The sequence below is a fragment of the Myxine glutinosa genome, chromosome 9 (assembly GCF_964187855.1).
Source record: "Myxine glutinosa chromosome 9, kmMyxGlut1.1, whole genome shotgun sequence".
NCBI lineage: Eukaryota > Metazoa > Chordata > Myxini > Myxiniformes > Myxinidae > Myxine > Myxine glutinosa.
The window spans coordinates 111,053,750-111,078,885 of record NC_136269.1 but is presented as its reverse complement, the minus strand read 5'-3'; the positions used below and the strand labels follow the sequence as shown (position 1 = coordinate 111,078,885).

Genomic DNA, 25,136 nt, shown 5'->3' with positions numbered 1-25,136 from the left:
TTTAAATAATATTTAAACAGAACCGTGAACAATCTTATGTGCACAAAAATACCAACGGGGGGAGAGCCGAGAGGGACCACCACGAGTCACGTGAAGGGCAAACGGTGGATGGCAAGGAGTTAATGGGGGCGGGGCGAACAGCACACCTGGACAGAAAATACAGGATGAGTCAACAGTACACGTGGAGAAAGGAAAATAAATGTTTTTTTGTTTTTTTTTGTTTGTGTGGTTTTTGGGGGTGGGGGGAGGGGGGGGAGGTGGGGATTTAGAACGTTAGACAGAGTATTATGTTCGGGGTAGAAGGGAAAAAAACTAAGAGCCAAGCAAAACACGATTAAGATAACAAACACCGACGGGGGTACAACTACAAGGCCGCACACGAGGAGCAGAACACGATTAAATAATTACAAGTTACAGGAAATTCAAACCAAAAGTAACTATAATCAAAACAATAACGCATGGACGATAAAATAACGAGTTGAAATTTGACAATCTATCTGGGGAAATGGGGGAGAAACACGTGGTCGAAGAACGAACGAACGAACGAATAAGAATGAATAAACGAATGAGAAAAGAGAAGGAAATGTTTTTTTTTGGATTTTTTTGAGTTGTGATTTACACAAGGAAGAGGGCTATGGGGTGAAAAGATTGGGAAAACAGAGAACGAAAGTTATTGGATCACAAAAACACGGACCGCTGAGAGAAAAACAAAGCCTCAAGGTTGTACAGTGTTCACTGTACAACTACAAGGCCTCAAAACACGACCCGAATTAACACGATTTTCAATACAGGTATGAAAGATTTGCACCGAAAATCTTCGTCGGGAGACAATATATACACCATAAAATAAATAGTTATAACGAAAATACAAATGGGAACAATTACTTAACTTCGATTTCGATGGATAGCAGGGAGAGCTGAGAATAAACGAACCCTCGCCAGCAAGACCGGAAACGGAAGTCATTTAGGATCCGCAATGATCAGGTTATATTGATAGGGACTAGAGGTGACTATGGGTGACAAGATTTAAGTAAGAGACTTGGTACCTGTAGTGGGGACGTAGTAGCTTAGTGTTTGATAATGACGTGGGAGCGCTGAGTGTAAGGGAAGACGGAGGAGCGCGAGTTTTAGAAGGGAGTAGACAGAGCAGATGATGCAGTGTGAATGGAAGTGCTGGTGAGCAGCTTCAAATGAGGCATCGGTGAGGCAATGCTCCGAGGTGTGTGTGAGTGTACAAGTGATGAATGAGAGAGCATTGCGGATGAGTGTCATGGTGAGTAGTGAGTGTTGTGGATCAGCACGAATGCGCTTGGGGGAGAGAAGGGTGCAGGCGGCACCAAGTATGAGAGCACAGGTGTGCAAGTACAGGTGTGTGGAATATATGGAGCAGAGAATGAGTGGTGTGGAGAGAGTTGGAGTAAGTGGTACGGAGTGGTGTGCGTGGTGCGAAGGTGTGGATGGGGGAAGAGTGGACCCCCATCACGGATACCCGGGGCGGGTAGTGTAAGTGTTAGGTAGAGGGTATAGGTAAATTGTGGTTGGATATTGGCATCTGTGGTGCGGGTGGAAGAATGATGATTGGATGGGTGCATTAGTGTTGTGGAAATGGCTGGGCGTGTAGCCTGTTAGTGTGTGTAGTTGGTTTGGGCACTCCACCACTGTGAGGATGTCGGCCAGGTGAGGCCGCAGGTGGGCTCTGGGAGCCGGTAGTAGTTGTTGTGGATGGGGCCTGAGGATCCGGAGGACGGACCCGGGTAGCCCAGTGGCAGAGGGCACAGAGGGGTGACAGAGCCAGGAGGGGCCTTCCCCAGTTAGTTAGGTTAGGGTGAGGAGCTAGGTAAGCTCGGGTGGCAACTGCAGTGGTGGAGGTGTGCAGGTGGGTAGACCTGCTGGGAGAGCTACACGTCGCAGCCCAGAAATTGTGCAAGGGCACCGGGAGATGAATCGGGGGAGTGAGACCCAAAATTGAGAAGCACCACAGTTTGGTCAATGGGAATTGGTTTTTAGAACCCATAGTGTAAGTTGGCCAATGGATTGGCAGGGAAAGACCCCGGGTAATGTAAAGTTGTTAAAGTCATTTAGGAAATAGTTAGGATTGATGAACCTGTCGCACCATACGCAGCCACTTGCCTGAGGTGATGCTGATGACTACACACCTGTGTTTTCTTTGTTTTGTGTTGCAGGAAAGGAGAATTGCTGTTTGGATTTGTGAGACGCATCACGACGTGGATGAGACATTGGGGTGATTCCATCTCTCCCTCCTTAGGAGGGACTGATGGTGAATTGGTGATGGCAAATTTTGATGTTGAGTTGGAGATGGCAAATTTTGATGAGAGTTGGAAATGGCAAATTTGATTGGTTAGGAGGGAGAGAAGACGAATTTGGTTTATGGGAGGAACGGGGAAGACAGTAGGGACGTTGTTAATGTGTAAAGTAGATGTTTATGGGTAGTGTTGTGTTTTGTGGATACAGTAAGGGGTAAGGGAGGGGCAATGTAGGTTACCTGGTGGGGGGGGGGGGGGGGCGTACGGTAGGAACGTACCTGTCTCACCTGGTTCCCATGTGCCCCCAGTGTGCATTACCTGGTATTGCGTGCACTTTTGCGCCCTTACCACCTTACTCACTTGTCTTCTTTTGTCTCCCACCTCCGAGGATCTGGCTTTGGGGCAGAGAGAGAGGAGAGAGAGGTGCTGGCTCCGCAGTTGTGGGCCTGTACTTCCGCTGCTTGCTGCCGGGATCGATACACCATATGGACCACAATTTTTGTGGCCGCACACAATGGACCGCAGTTCTTTTGCGGTCAAGCACCACCCGTGGATGGACCTGGGTCAACGTGGCACCTATGCCATACAGGTGAACCACTTTTAGTTGGCCCCCTGACGGCCACAATTAAGAAATGGACGCGATTGGCGCCTTTCTTTATTTCTAAAGAAGCCAGAAGGCCAAGTGCACTCCATGAAGGCAAGACCAGCGGCAGAACATCGGCCGGCTGCGACACCACCGGTGACCATGGACACTTGATGGTGCATTGTTATTGAACACTTTATTGGTGCACCGGATGGTGCTGACTGTACATAATGGGGTGGTGCTTTTGGTGCTTGGACGGGGTGCTCTGCACATTATTAAAGGCCGTAAGGCCACAGAGCACTCGTGGGTTGGTGTATCGATGCTGGCATGCGTGCTCTCTATGCATAACATCTGCATGTGTTCCTCAAAGAACAGGTCCTGGATCGTAGTGTAAATATCAGTGTTGTATAAATAATGCTCCCTACCGGCTGTATGTTTAGTTTGAGGATGCTTTCCGCGATTCGGTTATCCTGTGGGTGTGTTTCTGTTAGGAGAAGGGTGCAACGTCGCAGGGGGACATATTTACTCATTTGTGAACATCTGTAAAACTGTCGCACTCAGGGTTGAGTTAATAGTAGAGGGAACTACATCTGAGTGCCACACTAAAGTAGGTAAAAGTTTATCGGGTCGGGACGCCCCGAGGTAGAGAAGGGTGCAGTGTTGCGGATATGGGATTTGCATCCATCCATATCCGCTTGTAAATATTCCCCTATTTCCTCAATACTTCCCAACTATCCCCAATCCCCCATTCCCTAGTCCCATTTTCTGTAAACAACACTCTGTAGACCCGACCTCCCCCTATTTCCCCCATTAAATGTTGTGCCCAGGTTCACCGCATCTCATGTAAGACAACTATAGGACATCTTGCTAGTTATTCTTAGTCTATGTCAGTTAAGGACTCGTTTCCATTAATTCTGACCCTTCGTTGCACCAGAATGTGATTGTATGGCACCGTTAGGAAGTTTAGGACCTCCCAATACCTCCCCGCAGCTCTTCCTCACAGTTCAACAACAACAACAACAACAACAACAACAACGAGCGCAGGAAGTGCCCGTCCTCACTCCGGCTTGGTTGGTAGGGGGTGTTGGGAGGGCACCAGGCCTTCCCAACGAGCCGCCATTAAACATGTGCTCAACGGGGTTACCAAATAGGGGCTCCCTGTCAGCTCCTCATCAAGGGCGGAGCCGGTAACCCCCGCACCCAATGGAAGCGGCGGACCGGCCCCAGTGGGGCGGAACCAACCAGCCGAGGGCGTGTCACTCCCGGCTGAGCATGCGCAGTGAGGGGGAGGTGACGTAAGATGCACGCTGAGCTTGAAGCAAGAAAGACGTCCCCTCCGAGCGCTGTGAGACCTCCCCACATCTTCTGGACCGTGCTTTATCCTGTCCCCGAGCCAAGGTGCACCTTGTGCTATCGACCTACCTGTCCCTTCCTGCCATCAATCCCTGTGTAAGCCAGCCTTGTTCCGTTTGTCTGTGGTCTGTCTGGGATAAGATAAGACGGTAATTAAGTGCCCATCTCTTCTGTGTCTTTACCTCACTGCCTTGTAATCTACCCCTTTTCTCCACCACTGTAATTATACCCTCCTCCGGAGGTCTTGAGAACTGTACCCCTTGCGTCGTTTCCTCTTTCCCAGTCGTCGTGTCCTTTCTATCATTGATTTGGCATAGCGCGATTTGGCCAACGTCTGGGTGAATCGGGTGAGTTGGGGAAGAATCGGGGGAACTGTTCGGTCGCGGTAATACCAACCGCTCGGTAAATAACATCTTTAACCACGTCCGCAACAATATATATATATATATATATATATATATATATATATATATATATATATATATATATATATATATATATATATATATATATATATTGTTACGGTCCGCGGATTAGATGTTATTTTTTACCGAGCGGTGGTGTAACCGCGGCCGAACAGTTGTTCCCCGACTAAACCCGATTCACCCGATTCACCCAAACGTTGGCCGTATCGCGCCACAGATACTCAATCTGGAAAACTCTAAAGCGACCGAATGCAAAGAGGAAGAAGAAGATGTACAGAAGAGTAACGGGGTTTATTATGTACACATACACAAGCAAGAAGAACAGTCACGATTATTTACAGGGGACATGAGACGCAGGCGACACAGTGCAAATTACTAGCTTATCTAACAGGCTTACTTAATACCCAGGACAGAACAAACGAAGACACAGAGTCACGCGGGGAATTGCAGAGTGGATTGACTGGAAGGAGAGGAAAGTCCACTGGGTCCGGCAGCACGATCCGCACGTTCTGCAGCCGCCGTTCCTTCGCGGCCCTGCTCCGAACTGCCGTTCAGGCCCCTAAGCGGCTGGCGAGCGTTTTTGCTGCTGCTGCTGTAGACGCTGCCGCTGGCGAGCATGGTGACGAATAGCAGGCTTTTGCGCTTCCCTGGATGACCTCTGCTTTTGGACCTCACAAGTCAGCTCTGCTCTGACGACCCAGCTCTTTCCTTTGCACCTCACCACGCAGGACACCATAGGACTTTCAGTTATTTCCTTAATATGTGTTTCAGATAAGGCTGTGTTCCCAATAGTTGAATCTGCGTTGCATTAATTAAATAAGATAGGCCCCATTCCGTCCATTTTGCCAGTCTCTCTCTCCAAATTGTGTTACGCGCCTCTGCTCACCCAGCAGCATTCGCTGCCTCGCTCCAAACGCCATTACACACGCGGTCAAGCTTGGAGAAGAAGGGGGCGGAGCGCCAAGAACGAGGCGTGGCCCTGTCAACGAGCCGTCAAGGGCGTAGCCGGTGAGCCCTCGCTATCCAACCAGGGCTGAGGTGAGCTCACTGGCGGGCATGTCTCTATGAAGCGCGCATTGATTTCAAAGCGCGTTATATAGGCGCAAGCGCGAGGACTGCTTTCAGAACTGCGCAGGGGACCGTTGTTATTGAAGGAACTGCGCGGAGATGTCTGATTGTAACGTTATCCAGAGGACAGTGCGGAGGCGCGCTTGTTTCAACGAACTGCGCAGGGAACCATCGTTTGATACGAACTGCCGTTTGATACGGACCTTGATTGATCGGGAGAGAGAGAGCATTTGGCACGCTATACGTACGCAGCATTCCAGCCCCTCGCATATGTAAGGTCCGCTCACGGTCAACGCCAACGACGCGCGAGGCTGCTTGCCGTTCTTCGCCCGCGGACCCGGAGCCTGGACGGAGCCTACCTGCCTGGACCCATCTGCCTGGGCCGTCCTCCCCTACCAGCTACCATCCCGTGTAAGTCTGTCTGTTTGTCCGGGGTTGTAAGTAAGACTGTATAGGTAAGCCTGCCCTGTGTTCGTTTTTTTCCTTTCTTGTACATGCTTTCGTTTCCTCTTCTTTGGGTCTTGTAAATAATTAATAAACCCACTCTTTGTTCTTCCCTTACTCTGTTTTCCTCTTATTCGATCGCCTCCGTCCTTTCTCTCAATTGAGTACCTGTGGCACGTTTTCGGAACCGCTCAGGATCGGGTTTAGTCATTTGTTAACGGCTCGGATCGCGGATTGCTAACCGCTCGGCAATATTCCATCTTGTCCGTGGTTCGAGCAGGAGTTATTTCCCTGCTCGCGGTCGGGGTTGGTAATTAGGTATTTGGGACCCCAAATTGACCAATCACCCTACCCAAGACCGACCGGGAGGAGCGTCATAATTTCCAGGATTGGGGGATGGCCAGCTTAAAAGACAAGGGGATTAACCCGCCCCCCCCCCTCTTGATAAGGCGAGAGCCGACCCCCGAATCCGCAACAATATATATATATATATATACAACAACAACAACAACAACAACAACAAGCATTTTAAAGGCCATTTTCCCTGCAAGAGCGGGGGTTCGATATATATATATATTATATATACACATGTATAATTATTATTATTATTATTGAGGTGAGAAATGAAGTAAGGCTACACTTTTCAAAGTTAACCGAGAGGAGGTTAACTGAAAGGGGTAGTTGTAGACAGCTTGTCAATATATAGCACAAATGGAGCAGGCTGGTTACGTTCTCCCTCAAGGTCATTTATTAGCTGGGTTTGGCCTTTTACAGACAATCCAATAGCAACATCGTAATTTTCCTGAGACTTGCTCCATTTCCAGAAGCTTAAAACCCAAGTCCTTTAATCTGCTGACTATAATTGGATTTGAAATGATGACCACTGGGATAATAGCGTAACATCCTCTCCAGTAGGCCAACCACTGTACATAACCATTCGAGCTTGGGGCAGGTTTTTTTTGTTTGTTTTTTTGCATACAAGATCGAGGCTCGTGTAAGAGCTAACATTGAACACAAAAAGACAAACTGACACATAAAACATAAAACATACATGTATGATAAAGGGAGTAGGAGACAAGATGGAGAGCAGGGACATCGAGAGATCTGCTTAAAATCTGCTTAAATTTCTTTTTTAAAAATTCCATCTCTTATAGTGCATCTTTCATTCATTCCCTAAACTCTCCAGCACTCCACCCATCCTTCAGCGTCCTCAAACGTATTTTTGACTCGAATGTCTCAAGAAACTCATTTTGCAATAAATGTTCGTTTCCCATTAATCGTACACTTTTCAAAATCCAATCTCACCCCTCCCCTCCAAATCTTCCCCATCACCCCTTCCCTCCAAAACCTCCCCATCACCCCTCCCCTCCAAAACTTCCCCATCACCCCTTCCCTCCAAATCTTCCCCATCACCCCTTCCCTCCAAAACTTCCCCATCACCCCTCCCCTCCAAATCTTCCCCATCACCCCTTCCCTCCAAAACTTCCCCATCACCCCTTCCCTCCAAATCTTCCCCATCACCCCTTCCCTCCAAATCTTCCCCATCACCCCTCCCCTCCAAATCTTCCCCATCACCCCTCCCCTCTAAATCTTCCCCATCACCCCTCCCCTCCAAATCTTCCCCATCACCCCTTCCCTCCAAAACTTCCCCATCAGCCCTTCCCTCCAAATCTTCCCCATCACCCCTCCCCTTCCAAACTTCCCCATCACCCCTCCCCTACAAATCTACCCCTTTGCCCCTCCCCTCCAAATCTTCCCCATCACCCATCTCTTTCAAATCTTCCCCCTTGCCCCTCCCCTCCAAATCTTCCCCATCACCCCTTCCCTCCAAAACTTCCCCATCACCCCTCCCCTCCAAAACTTCCCCATCACCCCTCCCCTCTAAATCTACCCCCTTGCCCCTCCCCTCCAAATCATCCCCATCACCCATCTCTTTCAAATCTTCCCCCTTGCCCCTCCCCTCCAAATCTTCCCAATCACCCATTCCTTTCAAATCTCCCCCCACACCCCTCCCCTCTGAGACTCTCCCTCGCTCCTCCCCTCCTAGACTCCCCTCTCACCCCTCCTCCTCAAAGCGTCCTCCCCGCTTCTCCCCCCTTCCAACTTTCACCTTCATCTCCCTCAACCTTCTGCCTCACTCTTCCCCCTCGTCAAATAACACCTCACTGCGCCTCACCCAATCACCATCAAACCTTTTGTTCGCCCCATTCTTCCCTTTCTCCAAGCTATTCTGTAATCTCTGACACATCTTCAACAGCTCTCCCTACCTCTTCCTCCTCTTCCACATCATACCCTACCGCTCTCCCCCCCCCCCCCCCCTGTTCTGTATCCGATGCTCCCCCTTCCTCTTCCTTAACAGTATGGACCTCAAACATCCGGGGCCTTCGCTCAAACTTGACTGATCTCTCCATACAGGTTGCTTCTGACAAACCAGACGTGATCTGCTTAACAGAAACTTTCCTCCTTCATGATGTCTCTGATTCCTTGGTATCTCTCCCAGGTTACTCCCTCCTCCGGTATGATAGACCTGAGCCTCGTCCTGGAGGTGGGGTTGCTATCTTTATAAAAAACTCTCTTCCTCACTCGCCCTGCACTGCCCTCTCTCCACGTCACCCCCAGGAATACCTTTGGCTACGGCTTCCCCTTCGCTCCCACCTTTTGTTCATATGTGTGTTGTACCGTCCACAAAACAGTGATGACTCCATCGACATCTCGCTGTCTGAGAATATGGACCAACTTCTATCTACCCATCCCAACTCTCTCTTCCTCATATGTGGTGATTTCAACTGTCACCATGCCAGTTGGCTGGGTGTGGGTACCTCTCTCACCAGCCATGGCTCTTCAGCAAAGGACTTCTGTGACTCACTGGGACTGACACAATCTGTCAATTTCCCAACCCGGATTTCAGTCAACGGAGCATCTTCTCTTCTGGACTTGGTTATGACTAACTTCCCTGAAAATGTCTGCTGCTCTTCTTCTGCTCCAATCGGCTCTTCTGATCATGTGCTTGTTAAAGTAGACATCTCTCTGACCGTTCTCAGAGAGCCTCCTCAGCGTCGACGAGTCTGGCATTTCACTCAGGCCAACTGGCACGGTCTTCAAGCAGCCATCAATCATCTGGACTGGTCTCCCATCTCCACCGCCTCTGACATCAACTCATCCTGGGAATTCTTCCAAAGTAAATTGCTCTCTCTCATGCACAGATTTATCCCATCTCGTCTTCAATTGTCATACCCTTCCTCCCGTCCATGGTACACGGAATCTTGTGGTGAGGCTATTGCCCAGAAACAACTTGCTTTCGTCTCCTGGAAAGCAAATCCAACGGAAGGAAATCTCATTTCCTTTCACAAAGCCCGAAACAAGTGTGTGTCCACCCTCAGGAGAGCCAGGAAACAATATCTCTCCGTTCTCAGGACCGAACTCTCTTATCTGTCTCCCTCTTCCAAATCCTGGTGGCATCTGGTCAAATCTGTTTCTGGTGTTTGTTCCCCCTCCATCCCCTCCCTCACCTCAAATGGCCACACGGCTGACTCCGCACGTGAAAAAGCTGAATGCCTCAACTCTGTGTTTGCCTCTAAATCTTGTGTCCCAAACCCATCCCTCTCGGTACCCACTGTACCCAGTCGTACCCAGCTGCTCCTGGACTCTGTGTCCTTTCCTCGTGACAAGGTGGAAAAGTTTCTGTCAACCCTCGACTCGGATTCTGCAACTGGACCTGACGGCATCAGCCCACGGGTCCTAAAATCCTGTCCTTCCGCTCTTTCACCCCCTCTCTCTGTTCTCTTCACCCTCTCTTTTGCTCAAGGTCATCTTCCATCTGCTTGGAAATCTGCCAACATCACCGCTTTGCACAAAAAAGGTGCAAAAACAGATCCCAGCAACTACAGACCAATCAGCCTTCTCCCAATTATCAGCAAAGTCATGGAATCCATCATTGCTTCAGATATGAAATCTTTCCTCTTCTCCAATGGCTTGATCTCTGATCATCAATTTGGTTTCAGACCTGGACACTCTACTCTGGACATGCTGCTTCTGCTGTCTCAACAATGGATGGAGGTCCTCAATGCCAAACAGGAAATCAGAGCTGTCTCCCTTGACATATCACGTGCCTTCGATACGGTCTGGCACCCCGCTCTGCTCACCAAACTCTCCTCTTTTGGTATCCATGGAAATCTCCACGCATGGCTGGCGGACTTCCTCTCTAGCCGTGTCAACGTGTGGCACTGAATGGGTTTCTCTCATGTCCTCTTCCTGTTCAGGCTGGAGTTCCCCAAGGCAGTGTTCTGGGCCCTGTGCTTTTTCTGGTCTTCATCAATGATCTCTCTGACTCTCTTGAAAATCCTCTCTATCTCTTTGCTGATGACTCTACTCTCTGTCGCTCCATTCTTCATCCCTCAGATCGGCAGTCTGCAGCCTCCTCACTCTCTGCAGAGCTGGACAAAATCACAGACTGGGCAAACAGGTGGAACATGTCTTTCAATCCTGACAAATCTCACACTCTTACGATGTCTCCCCGAAAAGACCGACTGGACAACCCTCGCATCCACTTTCTGAATAATCCTCTCCAAGAAGTTCTGTCACTCAAGCTTTTGGGTCTCACTATCTGCCATGATCTTTCCTGGGAAAACCACATTTCAAATCTGGCCTCCAAAGCCAGTCGCCGACTGGGCATCCTCCGTCGTGCGAAGTCCTTCCTTGGCACACCTGAGCTCCTCACCACATACAAGGCTTTCATCCGCAGCTCAATGGAATACTGCTCTCCCCTCTGGGCTGGTGCTCCTGCCTCACACCTAGCTCGTCTTCACGCTGTTGAAACTAAAGCATTCAGAATCATTGGAATCTCCCGCAATGAAGCTAACTCCAAGGGCCTCTCACTCACTCACCGCAGGCAAGTTGGTGGTCTTTCCGTCTTCTACCGACTCCTCTCTGGCCTTGCCCGAGCTCTCTCTGGGCTCTGTCCTGCAAATATTCCTACAGGTCGCACAAGATCTGCCTGCAACCCTCTTATGGTTAAACTGCCAAAATCAAGACTCTCTGCTCACCTTCACTCTTTCATGCCTCTTTTCTCCCGCCTCTGGAACAAACTCCCTCACTCTCTTCAATCCCACTCCACCCTCCAGGTCTTTAAAACAGCTGTTCACCACCATCTCTTATCTTCCCCCATCCAAAACCTTGATCTTTTCTACCCCCGCTAATTTCACCCCAATTCCACTTTTTTGAAATACCAACTTCTGTCCCTAACCAACTTCTGAAGAATACCAACTTCTGAAGGAAATTTTATTCTTCTCCCTCCCCCCCCGCCCCCCCCCCCACCTTCCCACGCCTCCTCCCCCCAAGCCCTCTCCCTTCCACACATCTCCCTGCTCTCAAATGTTGTGTTTGTGTGCTTCCCCTTCTCTCCCCATCTTGTCTTCCGCTCCCTCTTTTTATATATTTTGTTTGTCTGGTTGATTTGTTTGTGAAGTAAATGTTAGCTCTTTCACGAGCCTCGATTCAGTGTACAAAAAAAAAAAAAAAAAATCTGTGGGAGGGAGAAGGCTTGGGGGGAGGAAAATGGGGAGGTTGGAATTGTTAGATACATTTTTAACAGTTCCATATTTCCCCAGTCTCTAATAAATCCGTAATAATTGTCATACCTTATAAATAATTGATGGGTATTTCATATACGCATTTATTATTTAATACTTTGACTTTAACATCATTTTTCAATTGATGGTGTGTTCCCAGGGTGACTGGAGTAAGGCACCAATGGGGGAAAAGGGGTCACCTGGCCAACCTGGGAAGCCAGGCAGGAAAGGACAGCTGGGTGAGCCAGGTATTGACATGCCAGGAAAACCTGGTATCACAGGGAGTCGAGGCGATCCGGGCCTCACGGGATCTGTGGGACCACCTGGTCCAAGAGGTTTAAAAGGTTTGTGCCACCTGACCCTGTCCCCATTTTCCATAGTCATGGCAGATGCAGTTCCATTTTATTTTTTACCTCCACCACCAAGGTGGAGGGAGGTTATGTTTTCACCTCTGTCTGTTTATCTGTTTGTTACTTGCAAAAATCGAAGCTTTTTGAAGTACGAGTATATTGGTTGGTCATGTATGTTTTTCCGTCTGTTTGTCTGTCTGTCTGTTTGTCTGTATCTCAGTCCACTACAGGTCACAATTTTAGACCCATCTTCACAAAACTTCAGGAAATGGTTGAGTTGTTCATAAAGAAGAAGCCTATTTATTTTGAGGTCAAAAGGTCAACATAGGCCAACGGTCAACAACTTTGTCAAATTTCTAAAATCATAAATTTTCATCTGATTGACTTGAAATTTGAAGAGAATTTGCACATCAGGTCTTCAAATGTAACCACCAATTATTTTTGAAGTCAACATAAGCCAAACGGTCAACATAGGCCAAAGGTCAACAACAATTTCAAATTTCTAAAATCCTCAATTTTCATCCGATTGACTTGAATTTTGAAGAAGATTTGCATATCAGGCCACTGGATTCAACCAGCAATTATTATTGAGGTCAACCTAGGCCAAAAGGTCAACATGGGCCAAAGGTCAACAACTTATTTTAGGGGTTTTTGTCAAGTGTTGTGCCATGCACGACACATTTCTTGTTTGCTTGTGAGTGGGATATCTCAAAAGGGTATGGACGGATTCGGACAAAACTTGGTGGATAGTTTGGGCAGGTGACAAGAACTGATTAGATGCAGATCCGGCCTATCAGTGGGCTCCAAAGCATCAACTGTTCAGCCTGGCGGAGGTATATACGCTCTACCGAGTGCTGTTGTGGTTTCCAATGTTTATACCTGGGTTTGTCTCACCCTACACTGTGCGTTTCATTCTTTGTTTTCAAGGTGCTGTCACATGCTGTCTTTGTATGAATGCCACTAACAAGGACAACAGCACAGGTATGTGCTTCGAATAAGCCGGTGCCCGCAGACATAAATCTTCTACATCCAACTAAAGCTATTCTTGTGTACCTGACAATCCAAAGCTATCACTCTGAACAAATCATTTGGTAGTGAAATTATCTATGGGATTTCTATTTAGTGAATGAATGCTATTTTGTGAACCTGTTTTTGACTCAGTTTTTGACTCTGGCAGGAGAGACCACAGGTTGTACAGCTTCTGGAATTCCTGGACCACCAGGAGCAAGAGGCCGACCAGGCTCCAAAGGTGACAACCTCACACTCAATGAATTTATCTGAGCTGATATTATTATTATTTTATTTTTTTGTATACAGAGTCGAGGCTCGTGAAAGAGCTAACATTTATCAAACAAACATATCAAACAAACAAGCAAACAAAGTATATAAAAAGGGGAGCGGTCGACAAGATAGGGAGAGAAGGGAAGGAAGCACACAAACACAACATTTGAGAGCAGGGACATCGGGAGATGTGTGGGAGGGAGAGGGCCTGGGGGGAGGCAGGATAGGTATAAAACGCAAGGACACCAAGGACTTCCAGGAAAGACGTCGGCACCTCAAAAAAGTGGATTTGGGGTGAAATTAGCGGAGGTAGAAAAGATCAAGGTTTTGGATTGGGGAATATAAGAGATGGTGGTGAACAGCCGTTTTAAAGACCTGGAGGGAGGAGTGGGATTGAAGAGAGTGAGGGAGTTTGTTCCAGGGGCGGGAGAAAAGAGGAATAAAGGAGTGAAGGTGAGCAGAGAGCCGAGATTTTGGCAGTTTAACCATAAGAGGGTTGCAGGCAGATCTTGTGCGACCTGTAGGAATATTTGGGGGACAGAGCACAGAGAGAGCTGGGGGAGCAAGGCCGGAGAGGAGTCGGTAGAAGACGGAAAGACCACCAACCTGCCTGCGGTGATTAAGTGAAAGGCCCTCGGAGATAGCGTCATCGCGGGAGATTCCAATGATTCTGAACGCTTTGGTTTCAACAGCGTGAAGACGAGCTAGGTGTGAGGCAGGAGCACCGGCCCAGAGGGGAGAGCAGTACTCCATTGAGCTGCGGATGAAAGCCTTGTATGTGGTGAGGAGCTCAGGAGTGCCAAGGAAGGACTTCGCACGACGGAGGATGCCCAGTCGGCGACTGGCTTTGGAGGCCAGCTTGGAAATGTGGTTTTCCCAGGAAAGATCATGGCAGATAGTGAGACACAAAAGCTTGAGTGACAGAACTTCTTGGAGAGGATTATTCAGAAAGTGGATGGGAGGGTTTTCCAGTCGGTCTTTTCGGAGAGACATCGTAAGAGTGTGAGATTTGTCAGGATTGAAAGACATGTTCCACTTGTTTGCCCAGTCTGTGATTTTGTCCAGGTCTGCAGAGAGTGAGGAGGCTGCAGACTGCCGATCTGAGGGATGAGGAATGGAGCGGCAGAGAGTGGAGTCATTCACAAAGAGATAGAGAGGATTTTGAAGAGAGTCAATATAGAATATAGAATAGGAGCCTCATATTCTTGGAGTTGTCACTGTGGTTATAGACCACGAAGGGTCATAATTACCTCCGCCACCAAAGGTGGATGGAGGTATGTTTTCACCCCTGTCTGTCTGTTTGTGAACAAGATATCTCAAAACGTTGTGGACATATTCGGACGAAATTTGGCAGAGATGTAGAGTATGTGACAACGACGAAATGATTAGATTTTGGTGAAGATCCGGATCCGGATCCGGCTACTAGAATTTTTAAAGTGATTCTGCACCATTGGGAGATGGGGCCAAAAACGATACATAGCAGGATATCTCAAAAAGTTATGGACGGATTATTTTGATGAAACGTGATTCTGTATTGTGATTTTCTGGTCTACTCTGGGATACAAAACGTAAACTGTTCACCTGGCGGAGGTATGCTCTCTACTGAGTGCCGTTCTAGTTTGGTAAAGTCATCATACCTGTACTTCATCTACGAGGTTTATTACTTGCAAACACAAATCAACAAAATAGGCATCTTAAGACCTTTTGGTCTTCTCCACAAAAACATGGCTCCTGCTGGTGGTGCACCCTGTGGCATTTTTAGAAAGACCCAATTTGGTCCACAAACCCAGCACCAAACAGCTCCAAGGTGTCCGCATCACTACTGAGCGAACCTTCAAGGCATTTGTCAGGCACAAAAAACCTTGAACCACTTACACTTCTATCAATACCCTTTTGTTCCTGACCAATGTCATTAGAAAGTGTTTGCCCTTGTTCATTAGGACAGGAATTTGATCAGGATGCCATCTCGTGATAACTTGTATACTTTTTGTTGAAAGACACAATGTAATTTTAACGTCCCACCAACTAATGCTAGCAGCTGTTTCCCCAACGTAATATCAATCTAAGGGATGGCCATACGAGCATGGACATTGGACCACAATGTTGAAAGGTTGATTAAATCGTGCTGCATTATGTTCGCAATACACCCCACATCATCACAGGCCCAAAGGGGGAGGTTGGTGCGTTAGGAGAACCTGGACAACCTGGTAAACCAGGCTTGAAAGGACCACATGGATCTACGGGCCTCAAGGGAAGTCCAGGACCACCAGGTGAGGTATACTTTGCATTTATTAAAAATAAAACAAGGAGATGATGCTCTATAGGTCCCCCTGCCTTATGGATGGTATGAGGTTTAGATATCTGTAAACTCAAAGCTAAATGTTCAACTGTTTTTTTAAATATCGCATACACAAGCCAAGTTACCGAGATGGTTGCCATGGCAACATAATTCAACCAATCACAGCCGTGATAATAATCATGTTGAGATAATGTCAGGAGGAATATATATCTGCAAAATTAAAGCTAAATGTTCAACGTTTTTTTAAATATTGCGTACACAAAAGTACATACGAGCCTCGACCAAGTATACAAAAAAACTCCCAGGGGTGTAGACATCAACTTATTTGCAGAGGCAATCAGATGAAGTCAAGAGGTCACTAAATTACTGTACTATGTGACATTTACTACCTTGGAGTGAATTAAATGAGGGTTCAAGGGCGCAATTTTACCTTTTATTGATACATTTCATTTTTAACAACAGGCAAGAAGGGAATTCCTGGAGACACAGGCCTTCTTGGATTGAAGGGTCTGCACAGCCAAGATGGACCACCAGGAGAACCTGGAATACAAGGTTCATTAGGATCTAAAGGAGCACGTGGGGCCTCTGCTGTTGGGCCACCTGGTCAACAAGGTTCTACAGGCCCAAAGGGCTTAATTGGGACACTTGGAGAGCCAGGTGATCCTGGGTCACCGGGTGATAAAGGTATACTGGTGATTAAAGCATTTTATTTTCATTAAAAAGCATTTTTTTGTCTTGATCTATATACAAATCTATACTATATTTCAGCCCAAATGACTCGTTTGTGCTCTATTATCGTTGGAGTATTATCGTATTATCCCATGCATGCACTCAATAATTGCTTGACAGGCAGGGATGGGGCCCAAGGCCTGAAGGGGCAAAAAGGTGAAGGTGGTGAGCTGGGCGAGGCAGGAATAAAGGGTGAAAAGGGAAAGACCGGCCCTACAGCTTCTCCTGGAATGACTGGCCCTATTGGTGCACCTGGTAAAGAGGGTCCACAAGGCAGCCACGGTGAGAAAAGGATCTTTTTGATGTTGGTCTGATAACAGCCATGTTTATACAGATATTTGTATGCTCATCTGCGACTGAACAAAACTTTCCAGGTTCTGTACTAGGTCAGAAGCCTGATTTTCCTTTCTCTTATATTATTACCTCTGCCACTCAAGATGGATGGAGGATATGTTTTCACCCCTGTCTGTTTGTCTGTCTGTCTGTTTGTGAAAAAGAAATCCCAAAAAGTTGTGAACGGATTCGGACGAAACTTGGTGGATAGATTGGGTGTGTGACAAGACTAAATCGAATCGATTCTGGTGAAGATCTGAATATGGATTCGGATGTGAGAACTATTTAATTTTTGAAGTGATTCTTCAACATCGAGTGATAGGGCTAAAATCGATATACAGCACGATATCTCAAAAGGTTATGGAAGGATTTGGACGAAACTTGGTGGATAGATTGGGTGTGTGACAAGACTAAATCGATTCGATTTTGGTGAAGATCTGAATATGGATTCGGATGTGAGAATTATTTAATTTTTGAAGTGATTCTTCAACATTGAGTGATAGGGCGAAAATCGATATACAGCACGATATCTCAAAAGGTTATGGAAGGATTTGGACGAAACCTGGTGGATAGATTGGGTGTGTGACAAGACTAAATCGATTCGATTTTGGTGAAGATCTGAATATGGATTCGGATGTGAGAATTATTTAATTTTTGAAGTGATTCTTCAACATTGAGTGATAGGGCTAAAATCGATATACAGCACGATATTTCAAAAGGTTATGGAAGGATTTGGACGAAACCTGGTGGATAGATTGGGTGTGTGACAAGACTAAATCGATTCGATTTTGGTGAAGATCTGAATATGGATTCGGATGTGAGAATTATTTAATTTTTGAAGTGATTCTTCAACATTGAGTGATAGGGCCAAAATCGATATACAGCACGATATCTCAAAGGGTTATGGAAGGATTTGGACGAAACCTGGTGGATAGATTGGGTGTGAGACAAGACTAAATCGATTCGATTTTGGTGAAGATCTGAATATGGATTCGGATGTGAGAATTATTTAATTTTTGAAGTGATTCTTCAACATTGAGTGATAGGGCTAAAACCGATATACAGCACGATATCTCAAAGGGTTATGGAAGGATTTGGACGAAACCTGGTGGATAGATTGGGTGTGTGACAAGACTAAATCGATTCGATTTTGGTGAAGATCTGAATATGGATTCGGATGTGAGAATTATTTAATTTTTGAAGTGATTCTTCAACATTGAGTGATAGGGCTAAAACCGATATACAGCACGATATCTCAAAGGGTTATGGAAGGATTTGGACGAAACCTGGTGGATAGATTGGGTGTGTGACAAGACTAAATCGATTCGATTTTGGTGAAGATCTGAATATGGATTCGGATGTGAGAATTATTTAATTTTTGAAGTGATTCTTCAACATTGAGTGATAGGGCCAAAATCGATATACAGCACGATATCTCAAAGGGTTATGGAAGGATTTGGACGAAACCTGGTGGATAGATTGGGTGTGTGACAAGACTAAATCGATTCGATTTTGGTGAAGATCTGAATATGGATTCGGATGTGAGAATTATTTAATTTTTGAAGTGATTCTTCAACATTGAGTGATAGGGCTAAAACCGATATACAGCACGATATCTCAAAAGGTTATGGAAGGATTTGGACGAAACTTGGTGGAGAGGTTTGGTGTGTGAGAAGACTAAATCGATTCGATTTTGGTGAAGATCTGAATATGGATTCGGATGTGAGAATTATTTAATTTTTGAAGTGATTCTTCAACATTGAGTGATAGGGCCAAAATCGATATACAGCACGATATCTCAAAGGGTTATGGAAGGATTTGGACGAAACCTGGTGGATAGATTGGGTGTGTGACAAGACTAAATCGATTCGATTTTGGTGAAGATCTGAATATGGATTCGGATGTGAGAATTATTTAATTTTTGAAGTGATTCTTCAACATTGAGTGATAGGGCTAAAACCGATATACAGCACGATATCTCAAAGGGTTATGGAAGGATTTGGACGAAACCTGGTGGATAGATTGGGTGTGTGACAAGACTAAATCGATTCGATTTTGGTGAAGATCTGAATATGGATTCGGATGTGAGAATTATTTAATTTTTGAAGTGATTCTTCAACATTGAGTGATAGGGCCAAAATCGATATACAGCACGATATCTCAAAGGGTTATGGAAGGATTTGGACGAAACCTGGTGGATAGATTGGGTGTGTGACAAGACTAAATCGATTCGATTTTGGTGAAGATCTGAATATGGATTCGGATGTGAGAATTATTTAATTTTTGAAGTGATTCTTCAACATTGAGTGATAGGGCTAAAACCGATATACAGCACGATATCTCAAAGGGTTATGGAAGGATTTGGACGAAACTTGGTGGATAGATTGGGTGTGTGACAAGACCAAATCGATTCGATTTAGGTGAAGATCTGAATATGGATTCGGATGTGAGAATTATTAAAATTTGTAAGTGATTCTTCACCATTGAGAGGTCGGTTGAAAAGCGATATATAACATATTTTTAAAAGTTGTGGACAAGTTATGACAAAACTTGGTTGACGAGCTGGTTAGGTGGCAAGAACAAGCCGATTCAATTTTGGTTGAGGTCCGAATCCAGATTCGGCCTCTCAGTGGGATAGAAACCAGAAACTGTTCAGCCTGGCGGAGGTATGCGTTCTACCGGGTGCCATTCTCGTTATCTCTGCCACAGGAGATGGATGGAGGTTATGTTTTCACCCCTGTCTGTTTGTCTGTCTATCTGGTTGTTTGTTTGTGAACAGGATATCTCAAAAGGTTGTGGACAGATTCGGCCAAAATTTGGTGGAGGGTTTGGGTATGTGACAAGGACGAAATGATTATAATTTGGTGAAGATCTGGATGCGGATCCGAGAATTTTTAAAGTTATTCTTCACCATTGAGAGATAGGGCAAAAAACTATATATAGCACGATATCTCAAAAAGTTATGGACGGATTCAGATGAAACTTAATGGACAGATTCGGTGTATGACAAGGAAGAATTGATTCGATTTTGGTGAAAATCTGGATCCGGATGCGAGAATTTTTTTGATTTATTAAGTGATGTTTCACCATTGACCGATAGGGCCAAAAGCTATATATAGCATGATGTTTCAAAAAGTTGTGAACAATGTTTGACACACAACTGGTGGATGAGTTGGTTTGGTGACGAGAACAAACCGATTCTATTTTGGTTCCGGTCCAAATCCAGATCCGGCCTATCGGTGGGATATAAACCGTAAACTGTTCAGCCTGGTGGAAGTTTGCATCATACCGAGTGCCGTTCTAGTTTCCAGGTTTTGTCAAGATGGCTGATGGGGTTTATACCAGCAGAATTCTTATGGCAAAGTGATATTTACAACTGCCTGTCTATTAATTACGTATGTTGTAAAAAAGATTATTTAAGAGCATTGAATTACCTCGTTTGAATTCAATTGGAAAGAGATGTCACATTATGTTGTCGCAGTTTCACTCCATTGCGTATTTTCCAGGTCGAGTTGGACCGAAGGGTGAACCTGGGCCGAGAGGGGTTCCATCTCCTCCTGGAGAGCGTGGCCAGCCTGGTCCATCTGGCTCTTTAGGTCTTGTTGGCCCTACTGGAAGTGTTGGGCAACCTGGCAAGCCAGGATCACCTGCAATGCCAGGAATTTCAGGCAGGAAAGGTTAGTGTCTGATTAATGTATCAATGACATAAATAAGTTTATTTAGGTACAGGTAGATGCCTTGTAAACTTATTGCTTGCTAGATTTGTGTCATTTCACAGTTGAATTGCTCTGAAAGGTCTATCTTATTTAATTTAAGCTAAAAAGGTTTAATATTATGATGGAAAAAATATTAAGAATTTTGTGTGACTAAATCAAAAGGTTTGCATCTCTAGAAACCAGCCGACAATAACTTATTGACTACTACAACTGTATATGATGCTTTAACTTTTACAGCTACTCTTAGTTTAAATATGTTCAGGTATCTTCTTCTTCTCCTCTTATACATTAATACCGAGTAGGGGAAGTTCCCACGTGATTTTGTGGAGGTAATCAGGACAGCTTAACCTCTACTAACATTTACATTGTCAGTGTCATGTTGACAACAAAATGTTGAAACTGTTCATGACGCCATTTGCAAAACGATCTGACATGAAATTGCCAGTTTTAATCACTAATCATAGTTCTTCTTATGAGCGGACCGCCATTGTCTATAAGGGAAAAATGTACCATGTGGCGTGGCCTACATCATCACTTTATCGTGAATTCCCGTTTATACCAACACACACTCCAAAAAATTGATCAAACGAGGTGAGACATCCGCAAACCCATCGGAGACGGGTACCACGATAGTTTAACTTAGTCCTCAGTTAATCTATCAAGCAGAATGCAAAAAACCCCATTTACTCTGATGCAATTATTATCAAACTTACACCTTGCACACTCCTGTACAACTACCTTCTACTTATTCTGCTTGTTGGTTCTGACCCTTTCCTGCTTTGTTGCTGAGTTTATCCTTCCCTTCACATTGTCATGCTATCTGGTTTCAGGGTCTAAGGGTGATGCCGGGACGTCTGGTCCCACTGGTAAACCAGGAGGTCAAGGTCTGAAAGGTCAGAATGGTTTGTCCGGAGTGACTGGAGACCAGGGTCCGAAAGGACGACCAGGGGAAGTTGGTAACATGGGGCCCAAGGGTGAGTAAGGATGAAATTTAATAATTAAATGCTTCATTGACCATCACTTCCTTTGTTATTTCTTTTTTCTGAAGCTCTTTTTTGATGTATCCTCTCACCATACCCACCATTTAGGTGTCCAAGGGCTACCGGGTCAACCTGGAGCTCCAATCAAGCTTACCATTGACAACATTCCCAAAGGGGAGCCAGGCCAAAGAGGCAGGAAAGGTCTTTTACGTCCTCGTGGGAGGAAAGGTGATTTATATTTGTGTTGCTTTTTCTTTTTTCTTTTTGCAATTTTTTTTTAATCTACCTTCACATTGTCAAATTTACCAGAGCATCCCTAACCCATGTCCACTTTCCCCTCCCTAATCCTCTCTCCTTTCTCCTCAACATACCCTGCCACCTACAGAGTAAACAAGATATCCAAAAGTAAATGAACAAACAAAACAAGAAAATGTCATGCAGAGCGCGATACTTGCAAAATCCACCCCCAACAAAAAAGAAGTTGCCATGGATCCATCAAATTGTCCATTTCATTAAGATCTAAATTGATGATCTTAATCAAAGCTCGGGTCAATCGGATGAAAATTGATAATTTTTTTGATGAAAATTTATGATTTTAGAAGTTTGACCTTGAATTGACCTTTGACCTTTTCAGCTCAAAAATAGTTGCTTTCCCAATTCAGTGATGCACTATCTAATTGCTGTTTAATTTTCAAGTTAATAGGACTTGTGAGATACCCGTGCTACGCACGGGTGGGAGGCCAGAAGCAAACAGACAATGCAGATACGGCGAATGCTAAAGCATGAAACCAATAAATTCCACATTCCTGTAGCACCCTCAGTCGCACGTCAGACGTCAGACATGGACAGCAAGTTCGTGAAGGACTTCCATGAAAAACATACCCGTTCGCAAACAAACGGGTACGTTCACGTATAGAAACATTGATCGTGGGTCCGTGGCGAATCTGCATATGGCGATCCGCGAAGTTCACGTTCAGAAAGTAGAAACAATCACAGCATGTCGTCATTCACTTGAACTCGATATCTCTTTTTTCATTCCAAACAACATAACTCCAATCACAAATTAATCACAAAATAAACTTTTAACAACATTGTTAATGTTTCCTTCATTGTAAAAACTACCGAGTCAACAGTTAAAAGGATTTTGAGCCGATAGGTGTTACGGCCTTGGCAAGATCGATGGAGACAGTGATCTGTTAGCTTATACACTGTCCAAATAGCTATGTAGAATTCTCTCATGAAGAGATTAAACCCACGTCGTTTGAACTTTGGCCGAGGTCATTATTTATTTTTAATGATGTTTATATACGAATCAAAAAGAAGATGATTGGTTTTGGGTCGTCCTTTCCGCATATCTCGTGGGATTGTGAGTTGGAGAGACGACCGTGATGGCGGGGAGGGGGTTGTCATTCTCTCAAGCAGGGATTCAACCCATGTCCTTATAAAAGATCTTTGTCCGAGGTCACCGAGTCCGATCGGTGCAGCCGATCGATGCAGCCGTGCAGTGATCAGTGCAGCCGTTTGTGCGGCACCCGGGAAAATAACGTTATGCGGGAGTCCAAACCTGAAAATGCTGGAGGCCAAAGCTGAAATTGGAAAAACAATACACCCTATTTTACTCCAGGAGATCCCAGGATTACCCATCCAAAATATCGCTGCGATCGATTCAGCCGTTTTTGCGGTACCATCGAACGGACGGACAGACAGACAGACGGACGGACAGACAGACAGACGGACGGACATTTGGTGAATTATAGTAAGATGAAAAGTTGAGATGCTTTGGATGAAAATTGATGATTTTATGAGTTTGACCTTCAGTTGACCTTTGACCTGTTGACATAAAAAATAGATGGTTTCCAAATTTCGTGACTCAATATGCAAATGCTGTTCATCTTTAAAGTCAGTCGAATGAAAAATGACAATTTTAGAAATTCGACCTCAAAATCAAAAGGCTTATTCCTTATGATCAACTCTACAATTTGGTGAAGTTTCATGAATATCAGTTTAGAATTGTGACCTAGAATTGTGATTAACAGACAGACAGACAAACAGACAGACAGAATAACGCACAAGACCAACCAATATACTTGAAAAATCTTCGATTTTGAAAGTAAAAAGCAGTTACAAGAAAAACCACAGCTAGAATGATTGTCTACCTGTGCAGTGTGGAATGTATCCTTGGGTCTGTATCTGGATATTCACCAAAATCAAATAAATTCGTCCTGGTCACACACCCAACCTGTGCACAAAATTTCGTTTGAATATGTCAATAACTTTTTGAGATATCCTGCTCAGAGACAAACAGACAAAGAGACAGACAAACAAAGAGGGATGAAAACATAACCTCTGTCCACATTCGGTGGCGGAGATTGTAACCTGAGGAAATTGACATAACAGTTAGAATTAGAAGTTTCCGTTAGTTTAAGTTCAAGTTAGACAGTTAGAAAAGTTAGACTCCAAGCTAAATAAAGTCAGATATAAGCATAAATAACATGGAAAACTCCCCTTCCCTTCCATCCTGACCTCTGACTTCTACAGGTGATAAAGGTGAATCAGGATCACCACGTTCCCCTGGCAGACCAGGCCCACCAGGAAAGCCTAGTTCAGACAAGGGAGACAAAGGATCGCTTGGTAAACCTGGAACAACTGGAAGTCCTGGGATCCCTGGTTCTCCGGGATCCCCTGGTGTCGCTGGCTCATCCGGAAAGCCAGGAGAACAGGTGCATCGATTAATAATTACAACTCAATGATAAATCATTGCATAAATGAGCCAGATAATAGACAGTATATGAGTACTTTTTGTTTCCTTGGCTGAAAAAAGCCCCAAAAATTTTCATTAATGGAAGAGCCACTTATTTGATGTTGTGCAAACGTGTTTAATTAATATGCAGTATACCTCTTTTATCCAGACAAACAAATAACAGAAGATTATCCAGAAAATAAATCAGGGTTTAAAATGGAAGATTTTTTTTCGAACTTTGCACTCATTTTGCACTCTCTGAGGTTGTCAGTGGTATTTTTAGCAGAAGCTCGGACCCTTTAAACTCACCTGTAAAATATCCATAAAAAGGTTGGTGTTTTATTGGGTTTTTAGAGCGGTTTGTTGAAAGGCTTTATTATTGCAGTCCGTGTCCTCATTCCATTTGCAACGACATACTTGTGTGAATCTGTATTCAGTTCTCTTTTGTCAATCAAGACAAAATCTAGGAATTGCCTGAATCCACAGGCAGACCTGCGGATCGCAGTCAGCAAGAAAGTTCCACGTTTTGACAAAATCATGAAAGAGAAGCAGGAACAAAGAAGTCATTGAATTTTATGTTCACAATTGGGATTGATTTTACTGTTTCAAATTTTTTTGTATAAATTAAAATCTAATTGCTCAATTTATATTTGCATTTCATGCACTGAGTTAAAATCTTATTTTTTAAGTTAAATTTGTTCACCCGCAGTATTGTATGTCGTTCAATTTGTGGTTCAAAAATATAGAAGTCATTGAATTTTATGTTCACAATTGGGATTGATTTTAGTGTTTCATTTTTTTTCTGAATAAATTAGAATCTAATTGCTCAATTTATATTTGCATTTCATGCACTAAGTTAAAATCTTATTTTTGGAGTTCAATTTGTTCACCCACAGTATTGTATGTGGTTCAATTTGTGGTTCAAAAATTTGACTTCTTCATCTTCAAATGTGATATTACTTTTGTAGGGGGTGCGAACATCAATTAAATATTTCCTAGGGGTG

At 44.8% G+C, this 25,136-nt stretch overlaps 1 protein-coding gene across 14 annotated transcripts in view; it reads left to right on the top strand.

The window, feature by feature from the left end:
• The window catches only part of LOC137435086 (uncharacterized), a 254,059-nt gene that overhangs the window by 185,314 nt on the left and 43,609 nt on the right, over window positions 1-25,136 (top strand). For all 14 annotated transcript variants that reach the window (XM_068128534.2, XM_068128527.2, XM_078784665.1 and 11 more), the window contains 10 exons: window positions 11,865-12,048; window positions 12,982-13,035; window positions 13,232-13,303; window positions 15,498-15,605; window positions 16,097-16,318; window positions 16,484-16,645; window positions 20,203-20,373; window positions 21,243-21,386; window positions 21,501-21,620; window positions 23,931-24,112. In XM_068128534.2, the coding sequence (XP_067984635.2) occupies window positions 11,865-12,048; window positions 12,982-13,035; window positions 13,232-13,303; window positions 15,498-15,605; window positions 16,097-16,318; window positions 16,484-16,645; window positions 20,203-20,373; window positions 21,243-21,386; window positions 21,501-21,620; window positions 23,931-24,112 (1,419 nt within the window). The remainder of the gene's footprint in view (window positions 1-11,864; window positions 12,049-12,981; window positions 13,036-13,231; window positions 13,304-15,497; window positions 15,606-16,096; window positions 16,319-16,483; window positions 16,646-20,202; window positions 20,374-21,242; window positions 21,387-21,500; window positions 21,621-23,930; window positions 24,113-25,136) is intronic.